Genomic DNA, 26,791 nt, shown 5'->3' with positions numbered 1-26,791 from the left:
TTTGTAACAAATAGAAGTCTCTGTGTTTACTTGGTCGGGTCTGAGCGGCTATGGGACTGGCGGGTGAGAGAGATTTGTCCTGACTGTGGGCCAGGCAGGAAAACTCTAGCTACAGAGCTAGTCAAAGCTGCTGGACCACTTCTCCTATTTGGGGATTAGCAATCAGGTCTCACCATCAGATGAATTTGACCATCGCTCTAAACCTAAAGGCAGCCTTCTTTTCTCTCTGCCCTAGCTCTGTTCTGTGGCTGGTTCTTCTCCCCAGCTTGACCCATATCCTACACTCCGAACATCACATTTGTCATGTTAGCCCTTCCCAGGAACATCTCCAAAGCCTCTAAGTTTAGGCCTGTAAATCAATTCCATCGGTTTCTAGATCTTCCTAAAATTCCAACCTTCCAAGTAATTTGTCTGGCTATAGACACTCCTCATCCTGCTCTATCCTATCCACTCCTCCTGATGCACCTATCAGTGGACTCTTGGTTATAAATGCCTGTGCTAGCCAGGAAACCAAGTGTTTGGTTAATGTTAGAAGGTTCCTTTATGTTTCTATCATTTATAGGAGCTCTACCTAAGGTGAAAATCAAAATGTAAGAAGTTATTATTAGAGCCACTATCTATTATAGAAGCTTACTTTGCTTTTAAGTTTGATGTCCACTATATGTCATGGATCATGGTGTCTATTAGATTGGAGCTGAACTGTTATTCACTTGAATTTTAAAATTACAATGATCCAGATATGTAATAAGAACAATATATTCTAGTCAGCTAAAACATTGCAATTTGTTTATTCTAAATAGAGTCTTCATAACAGTCACTGAAAAAATAAAGCCATTAGGAGCATTGCCTCCCCAGGGTATTTATGATCAACTTTCCTGTAAAAATGACCTCATGAAAATAAAATTCAAACTTCACATAAAATATACAAAATAAAAACATCATGTAATTCTAGGTTAAAATGTCTTCTATTTGCAGAATTTCCAGATGAAATATTTAAAATGCCAAGAGGCAGAAACAGTCATCCAGAGTCCTTTTCTTTTAATAAAGTGCCAAAAATCAATGTTAAAATTATGATACCTATACCCCAGGTGCCAATTAAAGGAACAGGAAAAGGAAAAAGAAAAAAGAAAAGAAAAAGCCAACCTCACTATCCTTGCCAGTAATACCATTTACCATGTCTGCTTTACATAAGGAAACAGGTATGAGTAACATTCAAAGTGATGAGGCCCAGGTCCTTCCTATATGGGACAGTCTCTAGTTACATGTTTATCCACTAAAAGGCCAAACTCATCCAGCACAGTATGCAGCTCAGCATTATCATGGAGGACACAATTTCAAATCATGAGTCATTTAAATGGCAAGAAAGAGTAAATCAAGGAAGGGATACTAAGCACTACAAACTCTCAGAATGGTTCTAAAGATCTTTTCTTACAAAAGAGTCCAAGACTTTGGGTCTAATACATGTAAATGCCACAAGAAACTGAAACTCAGACCCAGACAGATACACACATACACATGTCTTTACCTTGCTGCGTTGGGATCCTGTGACCTTAAGGAAGGATGAGGACAAGAAGCAAAATAGCAATAAACAGCTGCTCTGGAGACAATGGATAACCCGCAAAGGAAAACAGTACCATTTGCTGCCTGTGGACTGCTCTAAGTTCCCTGTCCCCTTCCAGGAAGGGTGGACTTAAGACTAGAACTCACGTGTGTTAGCAAGGATTGGGCAGGAAATGAAACTTGGGGCGTTTTGCTCAGCCAGCAATAGTCATGGGTCATTTTCAAATTATGTTGTTCTTTTGTTTGTTTGTTTGTTTGTTTTAATACACTGACTTCAATACTGCAGAGATGGTCACATTGGTTATTTCTGGAAGTGTCATGGAATAGTCTCAGTTTATTCCTTGTTTCTGTGTGCTATGTTCCCACCATGAATTAAGGACTCATTGCTGGCTACTTATATTTTTCCAGACTTCTAGCTCAAAGTCCATATATATATATAACTATTAGGAAAAATCTACTCTCCATTTTCTTCTAGTTTATTTCTCTTTTTTAAAAAAATGCAGTAAATCAGAAACTGATAGTTAATAACAGCTAGCTAGTCTCCTAAAGAAGCAAAAGTACACTATAAGCAAAGTAGGGAATGAAATGATCTTTCTTTAATGCTAATTAACATTAAGCAGTAATTCAAATCATAGGCAAATATTTAAAGGTTGAGAATGCTTGAGAAAATAATCATGAAATGGAATCTATCCTAGAAAAGATGCGCCTCTACTTCATGCAAGCAAACTGCACCATGGCAACCACTTACATATGTGTACTGAATGAGTGACCTAATTGGGCAGAAGTCAGGAGGCCAATTGATTCAGAAAAGAAAATGTCCAAAACCAATGGAATCATTAAAAACTTTATGCCATGTTGTTCTTCAATAGGTATTTTCCTCGTGTGTCTATTGGCAATTACAGACCACAGCATCCCTAAGATGCGAGTAATTTGAAGTGGTCTCGTCTCTGTGGGCTGCCAGGTGCACTCATTCTGGACATATGGGCTTTACTGTAGTATTCAACTGCTCTGTGCTCCTTGCTCTTATCTTAGCAAACATTAGGACTCAGGTCTGTCCATCCAGCTCTGACATGCAGTTCCTGGACACAATAAGCTGCAATAAGCCATGAAGCAAGAAACATAAAAGTCCGTTATAAGCTATGAAACAATGTCTCCAAATGGAGAAAAGGCAATTCTAGAAAGATCCATCTTACTTCAAAGCTCTTCACTTCTTCTTCACCGTCATCATCTTCCTCATCGTGACAACTCTGATTTGAGAGAGAAAAAAGTAGAGGATACTATGATGAGGTAGAGAAAATGTAAAATGTTTGTTTAACCTAAACTCCAAGTGATTTGTATTAATATTTCATGAGCACTATTGAAACCGAGTAGATATAAAACTTACACGACACCATCAGTGAATTGGTGAGCTAAAATAAAGCTCTATTTTATTTATAAGATTTTCCCTTTGCAAAATTCAAAGAATAAAAGGCCTATTTCATCCCCAACAGAGGTTACTATGTAGTTCATATGAAGGTTCTCACACTTAACCAACTACTTGTCTGTGCACTTGGCTCATTCAAACCCAAGTGCAAACCTTCAATACAGGGAACCATCCTCGCTTTTGTAGCCTGCCATTGCATGCATTAACTAACACAGATGCATGCCATGGCTGTTATTTAAAATTAACACAAAGCAGTATGCATTGATTACAGTAATGTGTTGCATTAACAAGATTCTTCTAATGCCTTTAAGTTCATTTTTTATCATACTTCACCCAAAGAAGGAAGTAAATTTTTGTTAACAAGATTATTATTTACACACAAAACACACACAACTTCCATTCTACGGAGCCACCAGCATATTCTTAGCTAATTCTCATGGCCTAGACTGCTGTAGGTGGATGTGGCAGAGGGAGATGGTGGCCAGGAATAGGACTCAAAAGGAGGAGGGGAGGAGGTGGAGGAATAAACTCAGGCGGCAGAGGGTTTGGTTTCATGCTGATGCTGCCAGTCAGTAACTAGTCTGACTTGGTAAGTTACTTCTTTCTGTGTCTCCTCTTCTTCATATTGACCATAAGAAAGACCACGTGGGTTCTTAAGGGAATAATATGGATTAATATAAATATCTACCACCTGGGAAAACTATATGAAAGCAATCTGCATTTAATAAATCACAGCTAGGATTTCGAAATACAGTGGTGATCAAAAGGAGCTGGTCATTAACCAATGCCTGTGGTGGGAAGAAACTCTCTGCCCACTGACATTAGATCATGCTAACTGTTCTACAGTGTTTCTTACATTTGTTAAGTGCTCAGTAACTTGTGTGGTGCATAGAAGCAAACAGTGAAGCATGAGTCACAAATTGGAAAAAACACTTGCAACTCAAGGAGTCAGTCACAAATTGGAAAAACACTTGCAACTCAAGGAGACACAGTGCTTTGAGCACAGAGATAGAGATGGAAGAGAGGGTACCAAATGAGACCCCCTCCCAACACCAAGTTAAATTCTAAAAGGCTTCTCATGATCTCTGAGAATTTCAACAAATCTGAGTGAAACTTTATTTTTTCTGTTTGGAACAGCAGACTTGTGAATAAAGTATGTGAAGGGAATGTGGGTGTGTGCACAGGCTTGGGGCATTTGGGACAGTCTCACAATGGGAATCTAGCTCAGGAGCCCAAACACTTTCCTTGTATACAGGAGGCTGTGGGGTCAACTCACAGCCCTGAAGATAAATAAAATTTAAAAAGAAAAGAAAAAGAAATGCTCCACTCCCTCTCACATTTGAGTTATACTTATTTCCCACAGTCTGGCCTTTCCTCCTCCCCTCATTCCTCTTCATCTCCTGAATCCTCTGAGATTTTCACCATACCTATAGATGCTTTCAATGCTTCCCCTGTTCAGACTCCCAGCCTCATGCAGATTTGAACACAGATTTACTCCTCTATAAGCTCACATTAAAGCTCTCTACCTCCCTTGTTTTCTAGTCATTCTTAGTGTCTCTCTGTTCTTTAGGACTCTATCATAAGCTTGCATCTGCTGCCTTCCTCTCAGGAGTCAGGTCACTGACACCCACTGCTTTCCTGGTATCTAATTCTGATGAATTGGAAGAGTGTACTTAGAAGGCAACCTGAGATACCAGTCTCAAGACATGCATGCCCATTCATCTGTTTAACATCTTATACCATTTACTGTTACCGCTGCTGTGATCAAATATTTGACAGAAGCCACTTAAGGAAGAGAGGTTTATTTTGGCTCAAGGGAATGGAAGGCAAAGTGACGGGACTGCTCCTGCCCATGGCAGTAGGAATATGAGGCTGCTAGTTACATCACAGAAAACGACAGAAAGCTTGGACAGGAAGCAGGCCAGATGACAATCTTCCAAAGAAAACCCTTCAGTGACCCACCTCTACCATCCATACCTTCTGCCCACAAGATTCCGCAGCCTCATCAGAAAACAATACCCTCTGAGGACCAAGTGTTGAATTGCATGTGTCTGTGGGTTACCTTTCATATCAAACTGGAATGTACTTTCACATGAAAGTCTCGTGGTCATCCTTAACATGTATAGGAGTTGATCTGTCATCTCTTTTCACTCAAGACCTGTCATTTTCTGGGGCTCTCCTCTCAGTATGGCACCCAAGGTTGAAATCTCAAAAGAAATGAGACCCCTGTTTTCTATCTATCTCTTCTTGCTGAGATGGATGAAATAACAGCAAATACTGCTACTTTATTTAATACCAGCCTTCTACAGCTAAGGACTTCTAAGAAACCTCACCACAGTCTAAGTAACTTATCCACAATACCCTCAATCGTTTCTCTACCATTTAATTACTAGGTTTTACATTTATATATATATATATTATATATATATATGGGTGTGCATCTACATATGTGCATACCACATGTATGCAGATACCCCTGGAAGCCAGAAGAGGGTGTTAGATAACCTGAAGCTGAAGTTACAGATAGTTGTGAACCACCTGAGGTGGGTGCTGGGAACTGAACTCCATACTTCAGCAAGAGCAGCAAGTGCTCTTAACCATGGAGCCATCTCTCCTAACCCCTAATTAGCAGTTTTAATACAAGTGTTTCAACTTTTTAAAGACTTACTTTCTCTTTTATTCATATGTATGTGTGTGTATGAATATATGGGCATGTGTGCATGCAGGGGCTATAGAGGGCAGAGAAGGTGCTGGATCCTGTAAAGCTGGAGCTACAGGTGGTTGTGAGCTGCCTGATAGATGTGGGAACTGGGCCTGAACTCAGGACCCTGGAAGAAAAGCAAGTGAGCCTAACTGCTGAGCCATCTCTCTAGCCCTGTCTTTTACTCCTATTGCCCCCATCTGATGTTAAACTCTACAAGTATATAATGCATAAGTGTTGTTTTTTTTTTCTTTTTCATCATGTTATCTTCCAGGTCTTGCTGTCTAATGAATGTGAGCTAAATGAAAGAATGTATGGGAAACTAGTGAATTCCCCATTCATAAAGTGTTAAATAGAAAATGATCTTGGTCTATCCAGGAAGTCAGAGCAGAAATTCCTGAAATCAGTGCAATGTTGAGATCTATACACTTCATGATTCTAAGATTTAACAATATCTTTTATGCAGATTCTTATACTTTGACAAATAAAAAAAGTCTAGTTTTATTAAATATTAAAAATCAAGAAAGTTATATTTACCTTTGCCATAATATCCGCATATGCCATATATAGAAAATCTTCCTCCAGTTTGCTAGGAAACCAAGGGGGAAAGATCAGTTCTTAAGCAGAAGGCATGTTGTGTGTAGAGAAACCATCCCCATATAAAGTAACTGCTGTTTTTCAACACATATCCTGTTTTGACAGTTAAATGAACACAAAATTTAGGCAATGGTAAACATCTACAAACAAACCATTTTACAATCAGAAAGCAAAGGCCATCAAGGGCTTCAGCAGATACACCCTGCCCCCAGGCCGCGACCTTATAGCAGAGTCCTTCAAGTGTGAAAACAAAGCTGGTCTATTGCATACATGCAAATGTACATAAACGGAGTAAATAATTTTCTTCAAACTACAAAATATGAAGAAGAAAACAAAAGCAAACTCAAGTGGCACAGAGCTTTTGACAGCAGAGTGATATTTGACATCTAATGAAAGACTCAGCAAGTTAAAATGTCATAGTTAAAAATAATAACACGGCCAGGACAATGACTTTTAAAATTCAGAACAGGACAAAATATATTCACTATTCTTTTTCTAAAGAAGTATGAAAACTAGTACTATGTGAACAACCAAGTTTCTATCAAGAATGCCTAACATTTACAAACGTATTATAGGTCCCAACTTCACTTATGAGAAATATCTTATTACCTGACCAGGCCAGAGAGAAAGTTGTTCTATGCTTATAGGATGAGATGGTTTTGTTAGTGGGGAATAATAATAGAGAGAAAACATGAGTGAAAGGATGGACCACATTTGATGTTAGGAAAGAGAGATAGATACAGATTGTTGTGGCATGCAGAGGCCACATGGTGCTTTCAGATCTATGAGAAGACTTATATGGATGTATTGATAATTAAATGATCTCCCAGGGTCTAAAGAGAAAGAATAAGGCCTGGGGCCAAGGGCAGGAAATCAGCCAAAGGTTCCACAACCTCTACCATGTCCCACCCACAGAGCCAACACCCTCCAGTGTCCCCAGTAGGGAGAAGGAGCCAGGGCATCCCTTCATTGTAGCTTCTGAGGTTGAATTTGTCATGTGACTCTACAGGAGTTTGCCCTCTGAAGCTTCGGTGCATTTGTAGGACCAAGAGTGAAGGCAAGAAAAGTGGGAAATATCCTTGAAACAGATCTAAGAGATGCTACCAAAGGCCTCATCCAGTACCCAATGGTTTCCTAAGCCTCCTTAAGTGGGAGATAATCTCTAAAGGGATGCTGAGAGTCACTCTCACTAGTTTCCAAGCATCCTCAGCCATGGATTTCACTTTCTATGAGTTATTTTGTTTTATTTATATAATAACAGTATTGGATAAAATCTTTTGTAAGATCAGAATCAATAAAATCAGCCTAATACAGAGTTAAGAAAACCCAGAATTCCTTGATAGTGTCTTTTTTTTGGGGGGGGTGGGGATATGTGAGAAACACATATGCATGTATGGGTGTGTGTGTGGAAGTCAGAGGTCAACCTCAGGTGTCATCGTTTCTTAGAACCCATCCACTTTGGTTTTTGAGACAGGCTCTCTCATTGAACCCGGAGCTCACTGAGTAGATCAGGTTTGCTGGCCAGTGAACCCTAGGAATCAGCCTGTTTCTCCTTCCCCAGTTCTGAGTTTTACTACCATGTCTGGCTTTTGATGTGAGTTATGGGATAGAGGTCAGGTCCTCATGATTGCGAGGCAAGCACTTTACTAACTGAGCCATCTTCCCAGATGCTCACTGGTAGGGTTTAAAGATTCCCTCCCCCCCAAAAAAATGAAGCAACGCTGATCTATGGGTTTATGTCAGACAGATCACATTGGTGAATTACTTCCTCTCTTGACAAGAACAGGATGTAACTGAGACATAAATAAATGACAGATAAGACTTAGATGTGGATTTCTTTATCAGCATCTCCTAGGTCTGCTATTAACCCTCCCCACCATACCATTTCTCTGTTAAGGCCGTGCGGCTGAATAGAAGAATGAGCTGATGGAGAGGATCAACTCTTTTCATGGCTTCATCTTCTTCTGGAGGTTCAGCACCTGGTTTCTGAAAAAAAAATCAGATGAATATAAAATACATAACATTTCTCATTTAAAACAAATATTTAAGACAGCATGGTGGCTTATATCTAAATCTCAACTCTTAAGAGATGGAGGCAGGAAGATCAGGGGGATTGCAAATTCAGAGCCAGCCTGTGCTACATAGCAAGACAGTGTTTCAATAACTAAAAACCAAAACAAAGAAAGTGTAAGTGTTCACCCAAATCCAGGAGCAATAGGAAGGATATGTGTTAAGTTGTGTGCATGCATATGTGTGCTTTGTATAATATATGATTTTTTAGGGGGGATGGATGTATATGTGAGTATGCGTATGGGTGTGTGGGTGTATGTGTGGAGGTCAGAGGTCAACCTCAGGTGTCATCATTTCTTAGAAGCTTTGGTTTTTGAAACAGGCTCTCTTATTGAACCTGTAGCTCACTGATTAAACTAGGTTTGCTGATCAGCGAACCCCAGGAATCAGTATATGATAGGTATTGTATGTGCATATACATATGAACATGTATGTTCTATGTGTTTTGTGCATATATAATATATAATACAATACAGATATAAACCCAGCATGCATACTGATTACAATACTGATGTAAAACAGTATTTAACAATTTGATCAAAAAATAGCTAAACAAGAATAACCCATAAAATTTAAAAAGAAAACACTATTCTTTCCAGCAAGATTTAAAACTAATAGAAAGAATATTTGGTACAGAGGAGAGTTCATCTTCAGAAAGGGCAAAACATAAAATTTTATAATAAAATGTTGTCACATTATATATAACAATTAAGTCTACACAACAATATTTATCACATAAAATATTTTCTTGGCTTACCCAAAAAATGATAGACAAAGAACACAAAATGGATTAATAACTGAGTATGTACATCTTTTTCATTTTTATTTACTTTTAAAACGAAAAATAACATTAGATAAATCTTCATCATTGAAACAAATTATTAACCATTTTTGTTGCCTGAAAAATTGATTGATACTGATTTTACTGAATGTTTTAATGGATTTTATGTCTCCAGATATATTCTTTCCCATTCAGCCTGTTTTTTTTCTATATCAAAGGAGAGTCTTAACTGTGATTAGTAGTCAAATTGTATGAGATATCTAAATATTTTACAGTTGTTTTGATTGTAAAGGCAAGTAGAATTTATAAAGAAAAAGAACTAATAGGGTTAGGGCTGGGGCTCAGTTGATAGAGTGCTTGCCTAGCACATATGAGGCCCTGGGGTAGATACCCAGCACAGAATAAATTGGGTCTTGTAGCCCAAGCACAGAATTCCAAAACTCATGAGAGTGGAGATAGAAGAACCAGGAGTTCAAGTCTCTATTTGGCTACACAGAGAGTTGGAAGCCAATTTGGTCAACATTGTCTGTTTGAAAGAGATGGGAAGGGCAATCAAAGTTAGGTTTTTAGACATTGTGTTGCATTTATTCATAGCTCTTGTAATTTTATAAGAGATCTTTAATTTGGAAATTGTAATGTCTCCAGCAACTCTATAGACTTCTGTGGAACCTGTGATTAAAAATTCATTTGGAAAGATGGTTTAAAACAGTAGCTTAGCTTATAAAATATGTTGATGTTCCCAAGTCCTCCAGGGCATAGCACCCATCAAAACACAGCCTTCCTCCTGGCACTATCAGATGGAAGTTCTACCTGCTGAGTACCATGCTTATCCCAACTTCCTCCTCCTCCACATGCACTCCACTTATGAGAAATACCTCATTGCCTGACCAGGCCAGACAGACAGCTGTTCTACGCTTACAGAGTGAGAGAGTTTTGTTAGTGGAAAATAATAAGAGAAAAAAATATGAGTGAAAGGATGGACCACATTTGATGTTAAGAAAGAGAGATACAGATTGCTGTGGCATGCAAAGAGAACACATGGTGCTTCCAGATCTGTGACAGGACCTGTGTGGATGTGCATCTTCTGACCTAGGGTCTATGAGAGGACCTGTGTGGATGTGCATCTTCTGACCTAGGGTCTATGAGAGGACCTGTGTGGATGTGCATCTTCTGACCTAGGGTCTATGAGAGGACCTGTGTGGATGTGCATCTTCTGACCTATGGTCTGTGAGAGGACCTGTGTGGATGTGCATCTTCTGACCTAGGGTCTATGAGAGGACCTGTGTGGATGTGCATCTTCTGACCTAGGATCTATGAGAGGAACTGTTTGGATGTGCATCTTCTGATCTTGGATGTGTGAGAAGATCCTGGTGAATGTGTATCTTCTGACCTGTTTAACTTTGAAAATCAGCAACAGTCTGTTAGTCATCAACTTAGTTGGTGTGGATAATTTCTTTTAGATTTTCATCTTGGCTTTAATATGAATAGGGCTTTGAATAGTTTAAGAGACTAACTGAACATCATTTAGTTAATAAAATAACTCATGCTTTTCATTTTATATTCTGAATTATTTGATATTGATAGGTATGTATTTTGGAAAATAAAAGAGGGGGATTTTGTCATAAACAGTAAATGTGGCAACAGTAGAAATTAAAAAGTTTCCTAAGACCAATGTGTAGTGTAATGATTTTCTTTCAATACTCTTGCATTTTATAACTCCATTGAAAAACTTACTGCTAAATCTTCAATCAATTTATCCTCAAAGTAATGCTCCTCCGTTTCAATCCAAGACTTTTCATATCCCTGAAGAAAAAGATTGACAGCCCGATGCCTAAAAGATAAACACAATGTCAAACAAAGGGATTTTAAATATTTGAAAAAGAATTCAATAGTACATTATTATCAGATTATCTGTGTACCAAAATATAAAATAAAAATAAATGTCCTGTTACAGATTCTTCTCTTCACAGACAATTCCTTGTGCCATATAAAGGCAGGCTTCTCAGCTCACATATTGGCTCTGGGTTTAGTCCCAGTTCAGACATTTCTAAGCTCTGTAACATGTTAAGGTTTCAATCTTCACAATTCTCATACATGCAACAAGAATAATTGTATCTACATCTCCATCTTATAAGACTTAAAGTGAGATAAAGGGTAGGAAAGTACATTGGATAGATGTAAGTTAAATAGTGGCTATTATTTCCCTGCTGTGATTCTTGCTAAATAATATAAGCCAACAGAAGAATTAGCCTATATTCAAACTAACTTCAAACATAGGCTCTGGCCATTCTAGAGTGTAATGTATTATGTGAACTTTCTACAACTCTATGAATGAATATGAAATCTTAGAGCACTGATTTAAAAAAAAATGTCCACATGAAGTTGAAGAGGTGGCTCTGTGGTATGCACTTGTTGCCTGTTCAAGAGGATCCAAACTCAGTTCCCAGCACCCATGGCAGATGGTTCATGACCACCTGTAACTCCAGCTCTATTAGGTCTAATGCCCTCTTCTGGCCTCTGTTATTACTGAATGCCTGTGCAACACCACAACCACCTCTGCACATGCCACACACACACACCTACACACAATTAAAAAAAATAAATTTCAAAAAATGTTTGCCTATCAAATACAAAAAATTCAGTGAACACTAGAAGAGTCAATGAAACACATCACAATGCTAATGAGAGAAATGAGTAAGATTTAAGTGAGAAAGGACAAAAGAATAGTAAGTGGACATCATATTTGAAGTTATAGAATGATATTGTATAAGGGAAGCCTGCATTCAACAATAACAGAGGTGTGTTAGGAAAGCAAGAAGCATAATGGCCAGACGGATTTAAGAAGAGCCTGGAAAACAGGAGAGAAACTAACAACATGTTTGGGAATACTCAAAAACTCTGTAAATTCCTGCACATGAAAAAGGCAAGCCAAAGGATGTATTCAACTGCTTTCAAGACCTCAGAGTCATGCACACAGATTTTAGACTTCTAAATATGCAATGTTCAGCCTTGGGAAATCCATATTCACCTAGCTCAGCTCAGATGCTCCTGAAATGGTTTAAGTGGTGTCCTTGTAAGATTAATCCTTTCTCCAATATGTTAGAAATTTAATGAATGGCAAGGCACTGGTTGCTGTCCAGGGTTAGGAAAACAGAAACTTCAAATTATATTGGACCTTAAAGTGGGAATCAGAGAGGCAAGCAGCCTGAACACTGTAGCATACAATGCAACAACCTGAAGTTGTAACCTTGCTATATAAACATACAGAAGGAAGGAGCTGACTTACAAGATCAGAGGTGTTCCAAAAGGAGATATGGTTGAACTGAGCCCTGTTTACAAGACATTGATGTGGTGACTTGGTTGAGAAATATCTCCCATAGTTCCAGCCATGTGGATACTTGCCTCTAGTTGGTAGAGCTGTTTGGGGAGGTGTGGCCTAGTTGGAGAAATGTGCTATTGGAGTTGTGCTCTGAGAGTTTTAAGACTCACACCATGTCCAGTTTGCTCTCTGCTTTGTGCTTGCAATTCAAGGTGTGAGATCTCAGCTTGCTACTCCATCTGCCATGTCTGCCACTCCTCTTCATGATGGATCTTACACCTCTGGAACCTTAAGTCCATATAAACTCTTTTGTCTCTAAGTTACCTTTGGTCTTGGTGTTTTATCACAGTAATAGAAAAGTAACCAATACAGTAGGAATATGGTTACTTGCAGAAAGTTAAGAGTAGCAAAGAGCCCACTGCTTTGGGAGAATATCCAGGAAGCTGTCACAGGTCATCAAGACAGACTTGAATGCACTATGTTATATCTCTCTTTTAACAAGTGCATTGTTTTAATCCTAAGAGAACAGCAATGGGTCTGTTGAGTTCATTTTGTCATACCTGTAAGTCAGGAGAGTATCTTTTCTTTTCTTTGTACAAGAACAATTATACAAACAGCAGCAATGGCTAGCATCTACTGTGATCAGCATACTGACAAGCACTTTGTGCATATTAGTTCATCAGTCTGTCTTTGTACTTTATGGGGTCAGTCCTGCCATAGTCCACAAGGGGAAACCATAGTGAAGTGAAGGATTCAGCTTGATCAATGTTGTGCAATACAGAAACTGAAATTGAAATCTGAGCAAATGGACTTCAAAGAATGTTTCCAGTTATACTGCATGTCCTCCCCTATGTGAGCAGATATTCCTCAACAGATATCATTTTTAAGTGACAGTGCAAACTATGATTCAAACAAAAACATTGAACAGAGGAAAACAAACTGATGAGTTATAAGAACCAATAACTCTCTCCTATTCATCCCTTGGATAGATTATCATTGTTACCCACTATTTAGAGAAGATAATTAATCTCTTTTAAACATTTAAAAAATTCTGACCTTGGCAGATTATATAAGGGGGCCATCCGGAAGCAGGCAACAACAGCTCTTTTTCTCTGCTTAGAGAGTAGTTTGTGCCACACAGCCTTCTTTGATCTCTGAGGATGTTCCACCTGAGGTAGAATGGCACAAATAAACAATAAACATACATTTACAGCTTCAATCCACCTTCAGTGATATTAATCAGCTGCATCTTTTAAATTTATTTGAAATTGCCTAACAATTATTTTGGTTAGGATTATATCCTCAAAATTACCCAAAGCTAAATTTGAGATGTTTTCAAATGGTACTTAGTAAAAATTACCTATTTTTCAAATAGCCTGTAGCTCCCAAGCCTTGTTATCTTTAAAATCAAAGAAACCAAAAAGTATTCTACACAAAATCATTTTGCATCATTCTCAAAATTTTAAGTACTTGAAGTTTTTAATTTCATGTATATGCATATTTGTACATACATGAATGTACACACATGTGAGCATGCATATTGAGGCCAGTGAACAACCTTGGGTGTCATTCCTCAGTTGCCATCCACCTTGTTTTGGTTTTTTTCTTTTTTTGAGACAAAGTCTCTCATTGGCCTAGAACTTAGCAACTAGGATAGGTTGGCTGGCCAGTGAGTCCCAGAGATCTATCTCTGTCTCCCAAGTGCTAGAATTACAAGCACTTATTACCAGGCCCAGCTTTTTAAATGTGGGTTCTGATGACCAAACTCAGGTCCTCCTTTCATTTCTCTGATCCCCTTTGTGGGTCGTTCCGTTTTGTTTCCTACATAGGAGTGTACTCACATATCTATTGAAACTACTTTTATTATAAGTATGGGAACCACAAATACGAAAAGTGTTAATGAAAAGTCTACTGCTCTTTAATAAAAGAAGATAACAAGGCTTTGTGAGCTCAGTACCAGGAGTAAATAGAAGGATTTAATATTACAAAAGTACTAAAATATGAAGTTATTTTTGTTAGGCAAGATAAATGAGAATTTGAAAGTTACAAGAAATGATGCAAACAGGCTATTTATTTGAATAATGGTGCTTGAAACTTCAAGAGAAAAAAAGGAGATTAATCATAAGTATTAGAAAGAAGATAAATTCCCAGTATGGTTTTGTCAATTAATTAGTATTCTCTAAGCAATGGAGCACTGTACTTCCCAGACTGAAATATCTCCGGCCAGTATACTCAGTATACTTAGATTTCTGGAAAAAATGAAAATGTTATGTTAGCCCAAAGTAAAGCCAAATATATTGTGCTTTGTAATAAATGCTCAGAATATGAATATAATAATTCTTGAACACATTAAGACTGACTGAGCCACTGCAGACATTTTTAACAGAGCAATCTGTGTAACTGACAAGCACTTATTTCTCTGACTCTCTGTCCTCCATAAGACCAATGTAACAATCTAGCAAATGTCCACTTCAATTGTCTTCTTAATGTGAGCATTTGGTGGAATAAACTCTTATTGAGAATAGTGTAGATTAAAACAGAACCAATAGCTGAATGGTCCAATGAGAGCCAGTGTATCCCAATATAAAATTCCACTTTGGGATCTGAGACTTTAAAGGCAGCAGTTTTGATAAATACATGGCATTCTGCTAAGTATGACAAAACCCTTAGACATATATGAAGTTCTTGAGAATTTGAGATATCGTTGTGAGCTGGAGAGAAAAGGATCCAACTGGCATCTAGCCTCAAAATTTGTCAAAAAATTATACAAGGAAAAATTTAAGTAGTGGGACAAGCTACTTTGAACCATCTCCATATGTTATTTAACCAGTCAAGGCAGGGATAGATGTTCAAACAATATCTAGTATAAATCAAAGCAACATGTTTATTAATATTATGGTTATATATGCAAATGTGGCTAAAGGGGATAGAAAAATCAAAGCTTAATCCTTACAGCACAAAGGTAGGAAGGTTCCTGGGATGACACAGGGCATTTTATTATTTCAGCTTCAGTATTAAGAAAGCACACCACCTAAGTACTGTCAGAGACCCACTGGCAGACTACTCTAGCCTCTCACTTTGCTGTAATCATGTTTTATTTTTTTTTAATTTTAAGTATTTATTTCACTTGTGCATGTTGAATACATGTGCATGGGTGGATGCTCACACCAATATGTTTGTGAACAGAGGGCAGAGATCAGTGTATTTTAAAACCTCTACACCTTAGTATTTGAGGCAGAATCTCTCACTGAACTTACAGGTCAGTGAACCTCAGGCAGGCTGCCTAAACAGCAAGTCCTCAGGACCCCTCTGTCTCTACCCCATCCCCGTGCTGTAGTTACAGATATGCGCCACCATATTCAGCCTTGCCGTGGGTGCTGGGGATCTGAACTCAGGTCCTCGTGCTTTCACAGCCAGCATTTTACCTACCGAGCCATCTCTCCAGCCCTCTAATGTTATCACATTGACTAGATGTCATGTTTTAAAGAGAACATGCTTACTTGTGTATAGTGTAAATTCCATGTAATGGATCTAAACTTTATACAAACAGATTTAGATATGTGTATGGAAACCAGACAATTGCCTGGATACATGTATTTTGTAAAGGACTGATTTTAATATAAATAAACATACAATATAACCTTCTAACTGAGAGTGTCTCAAGAATTACTGCTTTGAAGATTGTTGAACTAAGGGGACAAAGTAGAGACAAAAACACACAAGAACTTGGTAGTTAAAACAGGAGATGACTGTCAAATGATGCAAAAATATTTTCCTCATTTGAGGTTTTACTGTCAATGTAATATTCTTCTATAAATGTAATTTGCTCTTTATCTCAGAGAGAAATTGTTCAAAAATCTCTCATAAAACCAAAGGTAAAGTAAGTAAAAGAGAAAACACTTCAGATATTAAACCAGAAAAAGACAAAATATCTAATACATAATTTATATGAAGTATTAAAATGATATAAAAATAAAATATTTGAAATCTGGTATAACTCTGTGATACTTTGTTAGAAAGGTTTAGAATATACTACTAACAATCTATAGAATTTTAGAAAAGTTTGAAACATATAATAAAATTGAAGGCCTTGATCTCCTGAAACATACTATCTACAAATGTCTCCAAAAACTATAATCTTGGAAATAATGAATTATATGCTCATTGTAATCAACATTCTAAACATAAATGGGGGTTGGGGGACCACAGTTAAAAATTACTGTACATTTTGAAAACATTTCATGTGGTTAAGGCCATTATGATGAAATTAACACAAAGATCTGACCTGCTCAAGATGGAAAAGTACATTTGCTATATCCAGGACACGCTCCACTGTCCTCTCTGGGTCTGAGGTGTCTTCTGTCCTGTTTGGCAAATCTTTATAGAGAGCCATTTGCCACCTGATTGCAGGATCTTCCAACTGTGGGCAAGAAAACACAAGGTGGCAACTGAAGAGAGGAGGTGTCCAGCATGATCACTAACTGCTCTACCATGACCACTAAGCACACATAGGAGAGTACTAAAACACCTGCCGAACTATAGTTACACAGGAGAATCTAAGCAGCCACAAATAGACATCTGTGGGAAGAAATGGCAAGGTTAGTTTTGCTTGACTGCTAAAACCATTTCTCTATGTCTATGTACATCTACATTTTATGATGCACATCTTAAATATATCACTAAAAAAATCAAGCAAGCGCGATTTAGAGACCACAAAAGTAAAACCTCATATATCCATTAAATTCTCATGTAGCAGACAGGATAGGAATTATACTATTGTTTATCATTTTAATAAGAGTTATGAGGAGGACATATAAGGAACCATGAGACATGATCTACTGTTTGAGTGATTGGGAATATTTCCCTAGAGTAGTTAAGATGTAATTAGGGGGTAAACACATGGTGGGCAAATAGAGTGGAGGACACCAGCCTTGGCATCTTGGGGACCTGAAAACTCCTTGAAGCCACAGAAGACCCTTTGGTTGCTTGGGAAAGTCACCAGTCAGCAGCATAGGGCCAGGAAACCACAGCCCAGAGGCCCTGGAACCTCCCAGGATTGTGTTTTCAACACTTTGGTATGAAATGTCAACAAGAGTTCCAGGCATTTTTCCTAAAACAGAGATTCAGAAAGCTGCAACAGTGAGAATATCTGCATCTCCAACAAATGTACCCCAGGAAGAATCATAAATGGCATTTGTCTGTGCAACCTAAAATCTTCTTAGATGATTGAACTCAAATACTGATGCAAGGAACAGAGTTGAAATTTCAAGATTGACCTGGAAGACTGGGTTGTCTGCTCACAGACCTTCTCCACTCTCTCTGTTCCCCTAGCAGACCCAATCCCTAGGCTCATCCCCATTGCTGCAACTGAACACCAGCTGCAGCCTCCCTTCCCTCCTGTCCACACCTCCTATGGATTCTACAGACCATCTCCTCCTGGCCTCTCCCTCTTGCTTCTCATTGTTGAGTCCTAGCCCCCAACTCCGTTGGGACACTCCTTGCTCAACCACAGGCCACATCTGCCATAAGACCAGGTAGGCTGCCTGTGGACCTTCTCTGTTCTCTCTGTTCCCCCAGCAGACCCAATCCCTAAGGCTCATCCCTAGTTCTGGAAGAGAATACCAACAGCAGCCTTATTTCTGCCCTGTCCATGCCTCCTGTGGATCCAACAGACCATCCCCTTCAGACCTCCCTGCAACTACTCCTTACTGGATCCCAGCCTCCAACACCAGCAGGAATTTTTCCCTGTGGACACCCCAGCTGAGGAGGGCAGTAAAATTGGCAACACACAGCCATAACAATCCCTGAAAATCCAGAGAGGAAACAGAAACCAAGGAACAACATACCACCCAACAAAGACAAACCCAGAAGTCAGCACCTAAATGTATTTTCACTCCAAACCCAGATACCTAAATGCTAGCTTAAGAACACCATCAATAACATCAAGAACAATATGTCTCCACTAGAGCCCAGCTATCCTACCAAAGCAGGCACTGAATATTCCAACATAGCTGAAGCACAAGAAAAAGACCTGAAAATGAACTATATGAAGATGAGAGAGGTCCTTAAAGAAGAAATGAATAAATCCCTTAAAGAAAGCCAAGAAAACAAACAAAGAAAGAACAATTGAAGGAAGCAAACCTGTTCAAGATCTGAAAATGGAAATAGACACAATAAAGAAATCACAAACTGAGAGAATCCTGGAAATGAAAAATTTAGTAATTCAAATAGGAACTCTAGAGGCATGTTTCACCAACAGAATATAAGAGATAGAAGACAGCATCTCAGGCACTGAAGATATGATAGAAGAAATGGATACATTGGTCAAAGAAAATGAAAAATCTAAAATGTTCCTGATACAAAACATCCAAGAAATCTAGGACACCATGAAAAGACCAACTCTAAGAATAATAGGAATAGAGAAAGGAGAAGAATCCTAGCTCAAAGGAGCAGAAAATATTTTCAACAAAATCATAGAAGAAAATTTTCTTAACCTAAAAAAAAGATGCCAATAAAAGAATAAGATACATACAGAACATATAACAGAGTGGACCAGAAAAGAAAGTGCCTTGCCACATAATATTTGAAACATGAAATATGCAGAAGAAAGGATATTAAAAGGTACAAGAGAAAAAGTCCAAGTAACATATAAAGACTGACATATTATAATTACATCTGATTTCTCAATGGAAACTCTAAGACAAAGAAGGGCCTGGACAGATGTGCTACAGATTCTAAGAGACCACAGGTGCTAGTCCAGACTGCTATGCCAGCAAAACTTTTTATCAGCACAGATGGAGAAAATAAGATATTTCATGATAAAGTCAAATTTAAACAATATCTATCTAGGAGGTTAACTACACTCATGAAAATGCAAGAAATAAATAATCTCACACCAGCAAAACCAAAAGGAGTGAAACACACACAGAGACAGAGAGAGATACACATGCATGCACACACCACTACCACCAACAAAAACAAAATAACAGGAATCAACAATCATTGTCGTTGATATCTCTCAATATCAGTGGTCCCAATTCCCCAATAAAAAGATACAGACTAACAGAATAGATGAGAAAATAAGATCCATCTTTCTGCTGCAGCCAAGAAACATCTTAATATCAAAGATAGATATTACTTTAGTGTAAAAGTTTGAAAAAGATATTCCAAGCAAATGGACTTAAGAAGCAAGCTGGGGTAGCCATGTTAATATCTAACAAAATAGACTTTAAACCGAAACTAATCAAAAGAGATAGGAAAGGATACTTCATATTCATCAAAGGAAAATTCCATCAAGATGACATTTCAGTTCTTAACATCTATGTCCCAAACACAAAAACACCCAAGATTGTAAAAGAAGCACTACAACAGTTTAAATCACATATTAATCCTCACACACTGACAGTGGGAGAATTCAGTTCCCCATTCTCATCAATGGACAGGTCATCCAGAAAAAACTAAACAAAGAATTCTATGCTGAAGCTAACAGGCATTTAAACCAAATGACCTAACAGGTATTTATAGGACATTTCACCTAGTTACAAAAGAATATACCTTCTTTTTAGCACCTCATGGAACTTTCTCCAAAACTGACCATATACTCAGGAATAAAGCAAGTCTCAACTAATACAAGAAAATTGAAATAACTCCCTGCATGCTACCAGACCACCATGGATTAAAACTAGATATATATCAACAACAATAGAAACATCAGAAATTTACAGACCCATAGAAACTGAACAACTCTCTACTAAATAAAAAAATGTGTCAAGACAGAAAAAAGAAAGAAATCAAAGATAGTCTAGAATTCTATGAAACTGAATACACAGCATACCCAAACTTATGGGACTTAATGAAAGCAGTGCTATGAGGAAAGTTCATAGCACTAAGTGCCTACATAAAAATAATTGAAGAGATCTCATAAGAGCAATTTAACAGAACACTTGAAATATCTAGAACAAAAAGAAGTAATCACATGCAAGAGTAGTGGATGGTGATCAATAATCCAAACTGAGGGGTAAAATCAATAAAACATAAAGAGAATGATACAAAAAAATCAATAAAACAAAGAGTGTTTCTTTGAAAAAATCAACAAGATTTCCAAGCCCTTAGCCAAATTAACTAAAAGATGAAGAGAGATTATCCAAAACAACAAAATCAGAAATGAAAATGGGGGACATAACAACAGACACCGAGGAAATGTACAGAAACTTAATGATATACTTAAAAATCTGTATTTCATGAAACTGGAAAATTTAAAAGAAATGGAAATTTTCTCAATAGGTGCCACTTACCAAAGTAAAATTAAGATCAGATAAACAATTTAAGTATATTATAATCCCTAGTGAAATAGGAATCTTTACAAGTCTTCCAATAAAAAAAAAAATGCCTAGGACCAGATGGTTTTAGTGCAGAATTCTACCTGACTTTCAAAGAAGAGTTAACACCAGTACTCCTCAAATTCTTGCAGAAAATAGAAATAGAACATTGCCCAGTCCATTTTATGAGGCCACAGTTACCCTGGTACCAAAAACATATAAAGATTAAACAAGAATGAGAATTATATACCAATTTCTCTTATGAACATAAGAATGTAAAAATTCTCAATAAAATACTTATAAACCGAATCCAAGAACACATCAAAAAGATCATATACTATGGTCAAGTAGGCGTCATCCTGGAGATGCAGCAATGGTTCAATATACAAAAAAAAAATCAGTAAATGTAATCCACCATATAAACAAAGCGAAAGAAAAAAAAAATCACATGAACATTTCATTAGATGCACAAAAAGCCTTTGACAAAATACAGCACCCTTCATGACAAAAGTTGTGGAGAGATTAGGAACATAAAAGACATACCTAAACATAATACAGGTAATTTACAGTAAGCCCATAGCAAACATCAAATTAAATGGAGAGAAATTCAAAGCAATTCCACACTACAGCTTCCATGAGGAGACTTTCCCTTTCTTCCTTTTTTTAATCTTAAATTTTATTTTATTTTATTTTATTTTCAGGGAGGAGGAAGTTGGCAGAGGGCAGATGTGAGGGGACAGGAGATGGGTGGGATCAGGATGCATGATGTGAAACACACAAAGAATAAGTTAAAAAGGAAGTTAAAAAGAAAACATCCTTAGTCATTAGAGAAATGCAAATCAAAACTACTTTGAGATTCTATCTTAAACCTGTCAGAATGGCCAAGATCAATAACACAAGTGATAGCTCATGTTGGAAAGGATGTAGAGCAAGAATAATATTACTCCATTACTGGTGGGAGTGCAGATTTGTACAGCCATTATGGAAATCAGTATGGTGGCTTCTCAGAAAATTTGGAATCAATCTACTTCAAGACCCAGCTACACCACTCTTGAGCATATACCCAAAAGACATTCCATCTTACCACAAGGTCATTTGCTCAACTACATTCATTGAAGCTTTATTCATAATAGCCAGAAACTGGAAACAACCTAGATGTCCCTCAACTAAATAATGGATAAAGGAAACGTGGTATATTTACACAATGAAGTATTACTCAACTGTTAAAAACAATGACATCATAAAATTTACAGGCAAATGGATAGAACTAGAAAAATCATCCTAATGGAGGAAACCCAGACCAAGAAAGACAAATATGGTATGTATTCTCTTATAAGTGGATATTAACTGTTAAGCAATTGATAACCAAGCTATATTCAGTAGAGCCAGAGAGGTTATGTTAAGAGGAAGACTCTGGGTGTGAGGGGCACATGGATCTCCCTGGGAAGTGGACATTCAATAGATTTTGTAGGTGAACTGGAGGTGGGTGGAGATGGGAGCAGGAGGGATCTGGTGGCAAGGGAATGGGATGGAGGGAGAGAGTGCAAGAACAGATGACTAGAAATGAGGGGCCTTTGGGGAGCAGTGTGGAAACCTACTACAATGGAAACTTCCCGGAACCTGTGAGGGTGATCCCAGTGAGGACTCCTGGTAATGGGAAATATAGAGTCTGAACTGGCCATCTCTTATAGCCATGCAAGGCTCCCAGTGGCAGGACTGGGTTACATTCAGTTGAGTTGTTGGCCTGGGAGTTCTGTGGAGATTTCCAAACAACCCAGGCTGCCACTAGGACAGAGGGTTACTCTCTGCAAACTTACAACAGAGCTTCATTGCCAAGGACAATATCCACATAGCTCACTGGACTTGGAGAGGTTAAGCTGGTACCTGCATTGAGTCTTAACCCTTTTGTTCTAGTATCTTTGGTGTGGAAAAGTACTCTGCAGGCTACTTAAAGAGAAAGGTGGACACCAATCCAGCCACAAAACCTGTGACCTACAATTTGTCCTTCCTGCAAGATGTGCTGGGGCAATAGTGGTGTAAAACTTGTAGCCAACCAATGTCTGATTTAACTTGAGGCCCTTTCCACATGAGGGAGCCCATGCCCAACACTGTTTGCATGGCCAGGAACCAGACAGTGCATAGCTCAGAGACCTAGGGTCAAACCAAACACAACTGGATTAGAAGATAAATATATCAATGAAATGATTCCTAATGATACTCTGCTATACACATCAGAGAGGATTCCTTTGGCAGCAGATGGGAGCAGATGCAGAGACTTACACCAGACATTAAGCAAAGAGTCTAAATTGGAAGTCTCCACCAGGTCCCTCCTCACAAGGACTGGGAAATCCCACAGAAGAGGGGGTGGAAAGACTGTAGGAGTCAGAGGCAATAGAGGACACCAAGAGAACATGTCCCACTAAATCAACTCAGGAGGGCTCATATGGGCTCACAGAGACTGAGGAAGCAAGTACAGGGCCTGCAGGGGTCTGCACAAGGTTCTCTGCATATATGTTGTGGCTGTTAGCTTGGTGTTTTTGTGGGACTCCTAACAGTGAGAACTGGTGTGTCTTTGACTCTTTTGCCTGCTCTTGGGACTCTTTTCCTCCTATTGGGTTGCCTTGCCCAGCCTCAGTAGGAGGGCTTTTACCTTGTCTTATTGTATTTTGTTTTGTCATGTTTGGTTGTTGTCTCTTGGAGGCCTGCTCTTTTCTGAAGGGAGATGGAGGGGAGTGGATGCAGGGGAGAGGGGAGGTGGGGTAGAAGCTGAGAGGAGTGGAGGGAGAGGAAACTGTGGCCAGGATTATTATATGAGAGAAGAATCTATTTTCACTTTTAAAAATAAAGAAAGAAAAAGTAAAACAGACAAAATAAAAAACAAAAAAGGATGCACTTAAGGTGTGAGGTTGAAGTGGGGACAGACAAAGGCAGCAATAGGATAAAGATGAGCCTCACCTGTCTCTTTCCTCCTCACACACTGTTGAAAGATTCACATGTGTTTATAAATTATGAAATAGGCCCACAATCAACTCTAAACTTATAGAGTTTTCAACATAGCAAATTCTCAATGGAATAAAGACTTTAAATAATATAAAATAATATAGCATATAAATTTTATACTCAACAAAAAGAAATCTCAACATTTTATTTGGTAATGCTGTCATATTTCATAATAAAAGTTCAAAATAAAGTCTTTGTGATTAATTTTTTAATATTTTATTTCTTAAACTGTGTATATGTGTGTCTCTATGCAGATGAGTACATGTGCACATGTGGTCTAGTAGAGGATATCAGATTCCCTGGTATGAGTGTTGGAATCAAACTCCTCTGAAAGAACAGTTAAATGTTAATGGCTGAACCAGTTCTCCAGCTTCAAAGTTTTTTTAAAACTATTTTTTCTTCATGCTTTTAAGACAGGCTATAAAATCATAAAACCTGAGAGATACAAACATCTTAATGGGAGAAAAACCTGTCATTTCAAAGAAATAAAACATAAGAGCCATGCCATTAAAAGTAGGCAAAACAATTTTCATCTCTTTCTCCTCCACTTTAGAATTTCCACTGGAAACAAAACTAGATTTTATAAAAAAGAAACAAACAGAGATCTTCTTAAACTTCCAAACTCCTAAGAAGGCCTAGCTTCAAATGACAGAAATAACATTGAAGGGGAAAAAAACCCAGAGACAGAACTTCATATACAAAACACTTCTAAAAACTATTTGTCCTTTGTTCAAAATAAAATGCTTTCTTCTGTGTTTTCATATCAAAGGACTATATGTTTTGTTCTTGTCTATATTCAATAATAGATGTTTTTGATAAATTGAAATCTTTATGTTCTCTCTCATACAATGACTCCTCTGAGGCTTCTGCCTCCACCTGGTGTTTCCATGGAGTATGAACATGAGGCTAGAGTGATGCTGCTCCACATTTGTGCCCATGTGTCCATCTAGACTGGGCTCTCAGAGTAGAGAGAGGTGAGGGTAAGGGACAGACCCTTTCCAGACAGTCCTCACATTGGATGAGGCAACAGCACTCTTTCTCCAGTGCCTGTGTTTTGATGTAGCAAGAAATGGATGCAGCAGTGAGGCCAAAGGCATCCAGCATCGAGAGTACTAGAACAGCTGTGAGGTTGATACCACCAAACCAGGGTTTGATGGGGAATGTGCTGTGGGATGTTCTGTATGGCAAATGTGTTGCTAATTAGTCAATAAATAAAACACTGATTGGCCATTGACTAGGCAGGAAGTATAGGCGGGACAAGGAGGAGAATAAAGCTGGGAAGTGGAAGGCTGAGTCAGAGAGACACTGCCAGCCGCCATGATGAGAAACAGCATGTGAAGATGCCGGTAAACCACGAGTCACGTGGCAAGGTATAGATTAATGGAAATGGATTAATTTAAGCTGTAAGAACAGTTAGCAAGAAGCCTGCCACGGCCATACAGTTTGTAACCAGTATAAGTCTCTGTGTTTACTTGGTCGGGTCTGACGGCTGTGGGACTGGCAGGTGAGAGAGATTTGTCCTGACCATGGGCCAGGCAGGACAACTCCAGCTACAGGAATGTCACATGTCTAGGGAGAATCCAGGATCTCAAAGTCCAAGAGCTACATGATCACTTCCTACCATGAGCACAGACCCTGAGGGCATTCAACAGGGATTATCTAAATGAAGAGACCCCAGGAGCCCTTCCAGGGTTTCATGATGCCATCTAACACCTATCTGTAAAAACATTCATGTCTCTCACTGAATGGGAGCTTACAGTATAAACTCTAGGCCTGAGTTCAGATGGAGGTTTTATGACAACTTACAAAAACTATTTATATTGTTCTTGTCTCTCTGAAAAAGACACTCCACTAGGAATGATACCCCTTCTCTGCGGGATTTATTACCAAAATATGGTTTTGTTCACAGAAAATTTGCCTTAAAGACACCCATGTGCACTGGGAATATAGCAGAAGTGTGTTCTACCTGCACCATATCCTCCCAGACGCTAAAGGAATAAAGGAAGGCAGGTCTGTGGGAAGGAATATTTGAATATACTGAAGGACTAATTAGTGATTTTTTTTTAAATATTTTTTGTCTTCGTCATTGTAATGAATTATACAGAATCCTCAGAAAGATGACAAACTAGAGTAGGAACCTAAAGGTGGGGTCACATAATAGATCTTTTTCGTTTGTTGGTCTTTGCTTTTGGATTCAGGGCTTTGCTATGTAACCCAGGCTAGCCACAAACTTACAATCTTCCCACCTCAGACTCTTCAGTGTTGGGATTATAGGCATGCTCTACCCACCATGCCCAGCAACAATAAAACTTTTTACATGATATCCTATGAATAAATGAGTGACCTACTCAGTGGTATTTAAAAAAAATCTTCAAATAAGAGCAAATACTGGACTATAAAACCCAGTTTTAGCAATTCCTTCAGTATTGCTGGAAAACATAGTTTCTAGTCACATTTGTCTTCAATTGGATTTTCCTCTCCTTAAGTCAACTCATTTGTTCTTACTGCAGCAATCCTCAATATCTCCTCTATATGAATAATTCCTAAATATACACATTTGCCTAAACACTAAAGGAAAAATTTCAACTTGTTATGGATACCAGTTTGAAGGTCCTCCAAACCTTGGAAAAGAGTTGTAAAAACACATATACAATATTTATTCAATCTATGACATACTGTTTTTAATTTTATAATGTATGATCCTCTACTTTTAAAGTTACACCATTTATTGCCATTTAGGTTATTAATACAAGATCTTTGCAAGTACAATAATGGTCAACTAAAATTATCTCACTTGCTAGGTAATACTATTAGTAATAATATCCTGAAAATATTAAACATGATTTGGAGTAAAAGCTGGCTTACCTTGCCTTGTAAGTGTATATTACTGCGGATTATATCTCGTACTTCCTCCTCGGTGTCTTTCTGTCAAGAAATACATGTTACCTAAAAGAAATCTCATAATAAATGCATCAACTGCCACAGTCAACAAGAACAGATCAAATACTCTGTTAAATAGTGT

At 38.1% G+C, this 26,791-nt stretch overlaps 1 protein-coding gene across 1 annotated transcript in view; it reads right to left on the bottom strand.

Moving 5' to 3' along the window:
- The window catches only part of Ryr2 (ryanodine receptor 2), a 594,119-nt gene that overhangs the window by 81,373 nt on the left and 485,955 nt on the right, over positions 1-26,791 (bottom strand). The window contains 8 exon segments of the mRNA XM_052728780.1: positions 1,526-1,549; positions 2,754-2,807; positions 6,222-6,273; positions 8,164-8,267; positions 10,867-10,963; positions 13,508-13,620; positions 16,737-16,871; positions 26,635-26,694. Coding sequence (XP_052584740.1) covers positions 1,526-1,549; positions 2,754-2,807; positions 6,222-6,273; positions 8,164-8,267; positions 10,867-10,963; positions 13,508-13,620; positions 16,737-16,871; positions 26,635-26,694 — 639 coding nt within the window.

This window comes from Peromyscus californicus, unplaced genomic scaffold (assembly GCF_007827085.1).
Source record: "Peromyscus californicus insignis strain IS unplaced genomic scaffold, ASM782708v3 Scaffold_8__1_contigs__length_139910024, whole genome shotgun sequence".
Taxonomy (NCBI): domain Eukaryota; kingdom Metazoa; phylum Chordata; class Mammalia; order Rodentia; family Cricetidae; genus Peromyscus; species Peromyscus californicus.
The sequence above is the reverse complement of the archived record's forward strand: the minus strand, read 5'-3'. Positions and strand labels throughout refer to the sequence as shown.